Source organism: Coregonus lavaretus (genome assembly GCF_964263955.1).
Source record: "Coregonus lavaretus genome assembly, contig: HAP1_SCAFFOLD_2553, whole genome shotgun sequence".
Classification (NCBI taxonomy): Eukaryota; Metazoa; Chordata; class Actinopteri; order Salmoniformes; family Salmonidae; genus Coregonus; species Coregonus lavaretus.
The window spans coordinates 52,880-62,500 of NW_028166936.1; the positions used below are offsets into that span (position 1 = coordinate 52,880).

Genomic DNA, 9,621 nt, shown 5'->3' on the forward strand with positions numbered 1-9,621 from the left:
TTTGACCATCCACCAGAGGGAAGAGCGGCGGGGGAACGTCTATTCCACCTCCGACAGGGGATGAGGAGCGCTCAAGAATTCGCACTGGAGTTCCGGACTCTAGCGGCTGACGCGGGGTGGAATGAGAGGGCCCTCATAGACCATTTTAGGTGTAGCCTTAGGGAGGACGTCCGCAGGGAGTTAGCGTGTAGGGACGCTACTTTAACTTTTGACCAGCTTGTGGACATGGCTATTCGTCTGGACAACCTACTCACGACCCGCGGGCGTCCCAGATGGGGGCCTCCCATTCCACCCTCCAGCACCTCCGAGCCGAGTCCAATGGAGCTCGGAGGGGCTGGCGCTAGAACGAAAAGAGGAAGGAACCCGAGGGGAGCAGTCTCCTGCACCAAGTGTGGCCGCGGAGGGCACACCGCGGCTAGGTGCTGGGGAGGGTTCCCTGAGGAGGGAGATGGCAGGCCATACAGTGGGGAGTTCTCCCAGGTGAGTAGGCGCCCTACTTACCCAGAGCTTTCTGTCGTCCACTTTACATTACCTGTTTGTTTTCCACAGGTTGCACCTCGTTCCCAGCATAAGGCGCTAGTCGATTCAGGCGCAGCTGGGAATTTTATAGATCGTAAATTCTGTGTTAAGTTAGGGATTCCCCTCCTTCCAGTCGATAAGCCTTTCCCCGTACATGCCTTAGATAGTCGTCCGTTAGGATCTGGGTGGATTGGGGAGCTCACAGCGCCACTTAGGATGATGACGCAGGGGGGTCATGAGGAGATGATTCAACTCTATCTGATTGACTCTCCTGCGTATCCGGTGGTACTGGGGCTTCCCTGGTTGACTACCCATAATCCTACTATTTCGTGGCGAGAGAAGGCTCTTAAAGGGTGGTCTGCTCAGTGTGAGGGGTTATGTCTGGGTGTTTCCGTAGGGGCGACCTCGGTGGAAAGTCCGAACCAGATGTCCGCACTGCACATTCCTCCTGAGTATGAGGATTTGGCACTCGTGTTTAGTAAAACCCGAGCGGCACGATTGCCACCTCATAGACAGGGGGATTGTGCGATAGACCTCCAGACAGGAGCCGCGCTTCCGCGGAGCCATGTGTATCCTTTGTCACAGGAGGAGAAAAGGGCAATGGAAACTTACATTGCCGAGTCTCTGAGACAGGGATACATACGGACCTCTACTTCTCCCGCGTCCTCGAGCTTCTTTTTTGTGAAGAAGAAGGATGGAGGTCTGCGTCCGTGTATTGACTACCGCGGTCTCAATCAGGTGACTGTTAAATATAGTTATCCACTTCCGCTGATTGGGACTATGACGGAGTCATTGCACGGGGCACGGTTCTTCACAAAATTGGACCTCAGGAGCGCATATAATTTGGTGCGCATTAGGGAGGGCGATGAGTGGAAGACAGCATTTAGTACTACCTCCGGCCATTACGAGTATCTCGTCATGCCATATGGGTTAATGAATGCTCCATCAGTCTTCCAATCGTTTGTAGATGAAATTTTCCGGGACATGCAGGCGCAGGGAGTGGTGGTGTACATCGATGATATTCTGGTGTACAGCCCTACTCGGGCCGAGCATGTAGCCCTGGTGCGCAGGGTATTGAGGAGACTGTTGGAGCATGACCTGTATGTCAAGGCTGAGAAATGCCTGTTCTTCCAGGAGTCAGTTTCCTTTTTGGGTTACCAGTTGTCTGCGTCAGGGGTGAGAATGGAGGTGGACCGAGTGTCCGCCGTGCGTAATTGGCAAACCCCAACGACGGTTAAAGAGGTGCAGCGGTTTTTGGGTTTTGCGAATTACTACCGGAGGTTTATCCGGGGTTTTGGACAGGTGGCAGCTCCCATTACGTCTCTTCTGAAGGGGGGTCCGGTGCACTTGCAGTGGTCGGCTGAGGCGGACAGGGCTTTTGGGAGACTGAAGGACCTGTTTACCTCGGCTCCGGTGTTGGCGCACCCGGATCCCACTTTACCGTTTCAAGTTGAGGTAGACGCGTCCGAGGCCGGTATTGGGGCCGTTCTATCTCAACGCTCGGGTACACCACCTAAGCTCCGCCCCTGTGCTTTTTATTCTAAGAAGCTCAGTCCGGCGGAGCGGAATTATGACGTAGGGGACAGGGAGCTGTTAGCCGTAGTCCAGGCCCTAAAGGTGTGGAGGCATTGGCTTGAGGGGGCTCAGCACCCTTTCCTTATTCTGACCGATCACCGTAACCTGGAATATATTCGGGCCGCTAGGAGACTAAATCCTCGCCAGGCTCGATGGACTATGTTTCTCGCCCGGTTTGTGTTTAAGATCACTTACATCCCTGGGTCCCAGAACGGGAAGGCAGATGCTCTGTCCCGCCGGTATGACGCGGAGGAGAGGTGCGTGGAGTCCATTCCCATACTACCGGAGTCGTGTCTGGTGGCACCGGTGGTGTGGGAGGTCGATGCGGAGATCGAGCGGGCGTTACGTACCGACCCTAGTCCTCCACAGTGTCCGGTGGGTCGGACGTACGTCCCGCTCGAGGTCCGGGATCGGTTGATTTATTGGGCTCACACGTCGCCCTCCTCTGGACATCCGGGTATTGGCCGGACGGTGCACTGCCTTAGTATGAAGTACTGGTGGCCAACATTAGCCAGGGATGTGAGGGTTTATGTCTCCTCCTGCTCAATATGTGCCCAGTGTAAGGCACCCAGACATTTGCCCAGGGGTAAATTACAGCCCCTACCCGTTCCACAGCGACCCTGGTCTCATCTATCGGTGGATTTTGTTACCGATCTTCCCTCCTCTCAGGGGAATACCACCATCCTGGTCGTTGTGGATCGGTTCTCTAAGGCCTGTCGTCTCCTTCCCATGCCGGGTCTTCCTACTGCCCTACAGACCGCTGAGGCTCTATTTACTCACGTCTTCCGGCATTACGGGGTACCCGAGGATATAGTGTCTGATCGAGGCCCCCAGTTTACCTCCAGAGTCTGGAGAGCATTTATGGAACGTTTGGGGGTCTCGGTGAGCCTTACCTCGGGTTACCACCCGGAGAGCAATGGGCAGGTCGAGAGAGTCAACCAGGATGTGGGTAGGTTTCTGAGGTCATATTGTCAGGACCGGCCGGAGGAGTGGGCGAGATATGTGCCCTGGGCCGAGATGGCACAGAACTCTCTCCGCCACTCCTCCACTAGACTAACCCCTTTTCAGTGTGTCTTAGGGTATCAGCCGGTTCTGGCACCGTGGCATGAGAGCCAGATCGAGGCCCCCGCTGTGGATGAGTGGGTAGGGCGCTCGGAGGAGACGTGGAACGCTGCTCATGTCCATCTGCAGCGTGCCATACGTCGACAAAAGATGAGCGCCGACCTACGCCGCAGCGAGGGGCCAGTGTACGCACCTGGAGATCGAGTCTGGCTCTCAACCAGAAACCTACCCCTCCGCCTGCCCTGCCGGAAGCTGGGTCGGCGGTTTGTGGGGCCTTTTAAAGTCCTGAGGAGATTGAATGAGGTGTGTTACAGGTTAGAACTACCTATTGATTACAAGAATATTAACCCCTCATTCCATGTGTCTCTCCTCAGGCCGGTGGTAGCTGGTCCACTCCAGGACTTCGAGATTGAGGAGACTCCTCCGCCCCCGTTGGAGATCGAGGGGGCTCCGGCGTACACTGTTCGGACCATCCTGGATTCCAGACGCCGGATGGGGGGTCTCCAATATCTCGTGGAGTGGGAGGGGTACGGTCCGGAGGAGCGGTGCTGGGTGCCGAGGAGGGATATTCTGGATCCGTCCCTGATGACCGAATTCCATCGTGGTCATCCTACGCGCCCGGCGCCGCGCCCTCCTGGGCGTCCCCGAGGCCGGAGTCGGCGCACGGCTGGAGCCGCGCGTCAAGGGGGGGGTACTGTCACGGTTTCGGCCGAGGCAGCTCCTCCTCCTTGTTCGGGCAGGTTTCGCCGGTCGTCGTCTCCGGAGTACTAGCTGCCACCGCTCTATGTTTTCTGTTTGACTAGTTTTGTCTGTTAGCCACACCTGTCTTGTGTTATGTCTAATTAAGCACCCTATTTAGTTTCCTTGTTGTTAGTGTAGTGTTGTGTGTAATTGTTTCGTGTTAGGTGTCATTTCGTACCTGTGTTTGGTACGCCTCTACTGTATTGCTTACTTCTCGGTTGAGAAGAGTTTTGCGCGCCTGTTTATGCGCGCTTGTAATTTACGCCTGTGTGCGTTTTGCCTCTGGCTGTTTTTGGATTATTGCCTCGCACTTTCCAGTAAAGATTATTGGACTATCAATCTGCTTCTGCACCTGATTCCACACCACACCATTTCTACACGGCCCTGACAGAAGAGTGGTACTCGGTGATGTACTGTGTTGGATTTTCCCAAACATAACACTTTGTATTCAGAACATAACATTAATTTTTTTGCCACATTTTTGCCAGTTTTACTTGAGTGCCTTGTTGCAAACAGTATGCATGTTTTGGAAAATCTTTATTCTGTGCAGGCTTCCTTCTTTTCACTCTGTTATGTATGTTAGTATTGTGGAGTAACTACAATGTTGTTGATCCATCCTCAGTTTTCTCCTATCACAGCCATTAAAGCGATGAAATCTGTTTTCAATGTAATGTAGCGTGCTCGGTGCGTCTCGTCTCTGAGCCAGGTAGCAATAGTTCGCACAACGCATAAAAGGTTCTAGGCCTTGCTTTGTCCCACCCTGGTCAACTGCATATCCCTGGAAAGCTTATGTCATTGGCTACAAGACTGTCAAGGTGCCATAGCAGCCAATCCCCTGTGTAATGGATGCCTACAGCGCGTAAGCAGGCGACATCATATTTTTGATGCGCAATGATATAGTCACTCGGTGGACATTCGATGTTGCCATTAAGTCATACATCATCAGATAACATTGGCAATGGGCCAGATGTGTTCCTACCAACCTAAGGATTCATTTAATACCCCCCATGTAGCTGTAACTCAAACACAGACCAAATCGAAGCTTACCTTGTAAGATGTTTGGTGAAAACGTTTTGACTCTCGGGGCTGGTGATCAATACCGGTAGGTCACAGGCAGACAAATAAGACATCCTCATGATCTGTGGCGTCCCGGCTTTCGGTGCGTATCGACGTAATCCGTGTTTGTTTCGTTTATGCTTCACAACGCTAACCGGAATGTAGGTAGCAGCCATCTTGAAATGAGGTCATCGGCTCAGCCTGTCCTTATACATTCGTATGCCCATATATGGTAGTAAGTCACACCAAAGATTAACAGCCAAGATACTCAGCTTTCCGCAGACACCCTGCTTTTGCAGATAGGGGCTACCGTTCTCATACCAGACTGAGTTGAATAACACAATCTAATAGGGTCCCCAAATATGGGGACTTTACATTTAAGAGGTGAACTATTTAACTAACTATTTAGCTTATGGCTTGGGGGTAGGAGCTTTTCAGGTTGGTTCCAGACTTGGCGCTCCGGTACCGCTTGCCGTGCGGTAGCAGAGAGAACAGTCTATGACTAGGGTGGCTGGAGTCTTTGACAATTTTTAGGGCCTTCCTCTGACACCACCTGGTATAGAGGTCCTGGATGGCAGGGTGCTCGGCCCTAGTGATGTAATATCAAATATATCAAGAAAATATGTACGGTTTAATTTTAGAATAAAGCTGTAACGTAACAAAATTTGGAAAAAGTCAAGGGGTCTGAATACTTTCCGAATGCACCTTCCCACCTTCCCTCCCTCCCTCCCTCCCTCCCTCCCTCCCACCTTCCCTCCCTCCATTCCAGGAAATATTTATTTTAAACTTGGATGAACTAGATTTTATTGTGTCAATGGATAATTATTGTGTGTGCTGCTATTGATAACATGTAATGTCCCCTTATTTGAAATCCTTCTCCCTCCCTGTAGATATTGATGAGTGCCAGTCTGCCAGGTGCCACCAGGAAGCCGTGTGCTACAACACCCAGGGGTCTTTTACCTGCCAGTGCAGGCCAGGTTACTACGGTGACGGCTTCTACTGCTCCTCAGGTACGTCTCTGTGGAATGGAAGGCCATCATGGCTGCCTGTCAGGTAAAGACCTGGCTTGCTCTGAAGTCATTAACCATTTTCTTCATATTCTGATCCTTTCAGTCAAAATATATCTCCATTCTCATGATTACAGAATGTTTACAGAAGAGCTTGAACAGTAATGGGATAATGTTCCATAGCAACACCCCCCCTCTTCCTCCCCCAACATAGCTTTTACTGTTTCCACAGAGGGATGAGTAGATAACTGACACATTGAAACAGACCCAGACCTACTGCATCACCAGCCACTGATGTTCAGCTGTAGCCCAGGGGTCACCGGCTCATATCTGCCTGCCACAACTCTGATAGTAATAAATACATTTCACTTTGGCTACAGGGGATACTTTGTCAAACGAGACACACAATCCCTCTCTCTCTCTCTCTCTCTCTCTCTCTCTCTCTCTCTCTCTCTCTCTCTCGCTCGCTGTCTCTCTCTCTCTCTCTCTCTCTCGCTGTCTCTCTCTCTCTCTCTCTCTCTCTCTCTCTCTCTCTCTCTCTCTCTCTCTGTCTCTCTCTCTCTCTCTCTCTCTGTCTCTCTGTCTCTCTGTCTCTCTGTCTCTCTGTCTCTCTGTCTCTCTCTCTCTCTCTCTCTCTCTCTCTCTCTCTCTCTCTCTCTCTCTCTCCCCTTCTCTCTCTCTCTCTCACTCTCTCTCTCTCTCTCTCTCTCTCTCTCTCTCTCTCTTTCTTTTCTCAAAGCATAACACATTCCTATTGCTCTTGGAAAAGCATCATTCTTGGAAAAAGAAAACACATTCCTGCTTTGGAGAGGGAGAGAGAGAGAATCAAAACAGGGCTCAAACAGGGCTCATATGACGAGAGTGGAATGAGCTGGCTAGATCAAAGCCAGGCGGATTACAACTTCCAACAGTCACTCCCTACAGTAGCTACGCCAGCTATACACGTCCATAATGAATCTATAAAGCTCTGACAACACAGATCCTGCATGTACTATATTGATTGTCTTTCACTCAGAGGGGATTCTATATACCCATCTAGGCAGACTTCATCTTTAAGTCCTCTTTTTAATGTATTTCCTTCCGAGAGCGAACTAATAACCCAACTGCTGATGTAAATAACTTTGATTGAACGATTGTTAATATATCCCTCCTTCCAGAGCATAAGAAGACAAAGTGTGAGACCCACAGGGACCGTCTCCTGGGCTCTGCAGAGTTTGGCCGCCAAGGGCCCCAGCCGGTGCCTGGTCAGTACATGCCCACCTGTGACAGCCAGGGGGCCTACGAAGCCACGCAGTGCCACGGCTCCGTCGGACAGTGTTGGTGTGTTGACCGTAATGGACTGGAGATCCCAGGAACACGCTCTGGGACAAGCAGACCGCTGTGTGAGTTTATACTCTGCTTCGATTAAGAGGACAATTGACTTTAGTGTAAATCTATCAACAATTGGAGACTTGAGTGGTAATTTCCGTTAAGCAAACAGAGACTCAAGTCAGAAAACCGCCCTTAGTGAATTACATGAATAAAGACTCAGTCACTGTATACGTTTAGTATTCAACGATTTACAGCTTTGGAAGAAGGTATCACTCTGACGATACAGTCAGTTTGTTCCCTGGTAGGTCCTACTCCCAGGCCTGATGTCCGTTGATTGATTGATTGATTGATTGATCTGTCTAATGCAGGTATAGAACAGGGAGTAGTTCGTCCCACAGTAGGTCCTACTCCCAGGCCTGATGTCTACCCTCTACCCCCCGGCACACACCTGCTCTTTGCTCAGAGTGGACGCATCGAGTTTGTCCCTTTGGAGGGCTACAACATGAAGAAGACAGAGGCAAAGACTGTTCTGCATCTACCGGTGAGAAGTTATTGTTGTTGTTGTTGTTGACAGGCCTGCACCTATCTGAATGGACTGTTCTGTCTCTACCGGTGAGAAGTTATTATTGTTGTTGTTGACAGGCCTGCACCTATCTGAATGGACTGTTCTGTCTCTACCGGTGAGAAGTTATTGTTGTTGTTGTTGACAGGCCTGCACCTATCTGAATGGACTGTTCTGTATCTACCGGTGATAAGTTATTGTTGTTGTTGTTGACAGGCCTGCACCTATCTGAATGGACTGTTCTGTATCTACCGGTGATAAGTTATTGTTGTTGTTGTTGTTGACAGGCCTGTACAGTGAGGGAAAAAAGTATTTGATCCCCTGCTGATTTTGTACGTTTGCCCACTGACAAAGAAATGATCTGTCTATAATTTTAATGGTAGGTTTATTTGAACAGTGAGAGACAGAATAACAACAAAACAAATGTTATAAATTGATTTTCTTCTTCTTCTTCTTCTTCTTCTTCTTCTTCTTCTTCTTCTTCTTCTTCTTCCAGTAACTAACTCTTTAGTGAAGGCAGTCATCTCTGTGGGGGGTCGAGACTGGATCTGTCTGGTTTGTGTTTAGTTGTTATAAGGTTACATACCATGTGTATGTTGTTTGGAATAGTTTGAATGCTGTTAATAAGTAGTTGAAGTGGGTTCGGGGGAGACTGCATTGTTACTGTAGTTGTCTTATTTAGGATGTAAGGTCATGAGGTTTGTAGCAGTGGGTTTTCCTGTTGTCCAACGCTGTAAGGTCATGAGGTTTGTAGCAGTGGGTTTTCCTGTTGCTCAACGCTGTAAGGTCATGAGGTTTGTAGCAGTGGGTTTTCCTGTTGCTCAACGCTGTAAGGTCATGAGGTTTGTAGCAGTGGGTTTTCCTGTTGCTCAACGCTGTAAGGTCATGAGGTTTGTAGCAGTGGGTTTTCCTGTTGCTCAACGCTGTAAGGTCATGAGGTTTGTAGCAGTGGGTTTTCCTGTTGCTCAACGCTGTAAGGTCATGAGGTTTGTAGCAGTGGGTTTTCCTGTTGCTCAACGCTGTAAGGTCATGAGGTTTGTAGCAGTGGGTTTTCCTGTTGCTCAACGCTGTAAGGTCATGAGGTTTGTAGCAGTGGGTTTTCCTGTTGCTCAACGCTGTAAGGTCATGAGGTTTGTAGCAGTGGGTTTTCCTGTTGCTCAACGCTGTAAGGTCATGAGGTTTGTAGCAGTGGGTTTTCCTGTTGCTCAACGCTGTAAGGTCATGAGGTTTGTAGCAGTGGGTTTTCCTGTTGTCTTATTTAGGATGTAAGGTCATGAGGTTTGTAGCAGTGGGTTTTCCTGTTGTCCAACGCTGTAAGGTCATGAGGTTTGTAGCAGTGGGTTTTCCTGTTGTCCAACGCTGTAAGGTCATGAGGTTTGTAGCAGTGGGTTTTCCTGTTGTCCAACGCTGTAAGGTCATGAGGTTTGTAGCAGTGGGTTTTCCTGTTGTCTTATTTAGGATGTAAGGTCATGAGGTTTGTAGCAGTGGGTTTTCCTGTTGTCCAACGCTGTAAGGTCATGAGGTTTGTAGCAGTGGGTTTTCCTGTTGTCCAACGCTGTAAGGTCATGAGGTTTGTAGCAGTGGGTTTTCCTGTTGTCCAACGCTGTAAGGTCATGAGGTTTGTAGCAGTGGGTTTTCCTGTTGTCCAACGCTGTAAGGTCATGAGGTTTGTAGCAGTGGGTTTTCCTGTTGTCCAACGCTGTAAGGTCATGAGGTTTGTAGCAGTGGGTTTTCCTGTTGTCCAACGCTGTAAGGTCATGAGGTTTGTAGCAGTGGGTTTTCCTGTTG

At 49.8% G+C, this 9,621-nt stretch overlaps 1 protein-coding gene across 1 annotated transcript in view; it reads left to right on the top strand.

Moving 5' to 3' along the window:
• Positions 1-9,621, top strand: part of LOC311114080 (nidogen-1-like) — a gene marked incomplete at its 3' end in the record, with an annotated part of 48,931 nt that overhangs the window by 28,765 nt on the left and 10,545 nt on the right. The window contains exons 13-15 of the mRNA XM_084189361.1: positions 5,844-5,963; positions 7,118-7,342; positions 7,640-7,812. Coding sequence (XP_084045487.1) covers positions 5,844-5,963; positions 7,118-7,342; positions 7,640-7,812 — 518 coding nt within the window. The remainder of the gene's footprint in view (positions 1-5,843; positions 5,964-7,117; positions 7,343-7,639; positions 7,813-9,621) is intronic.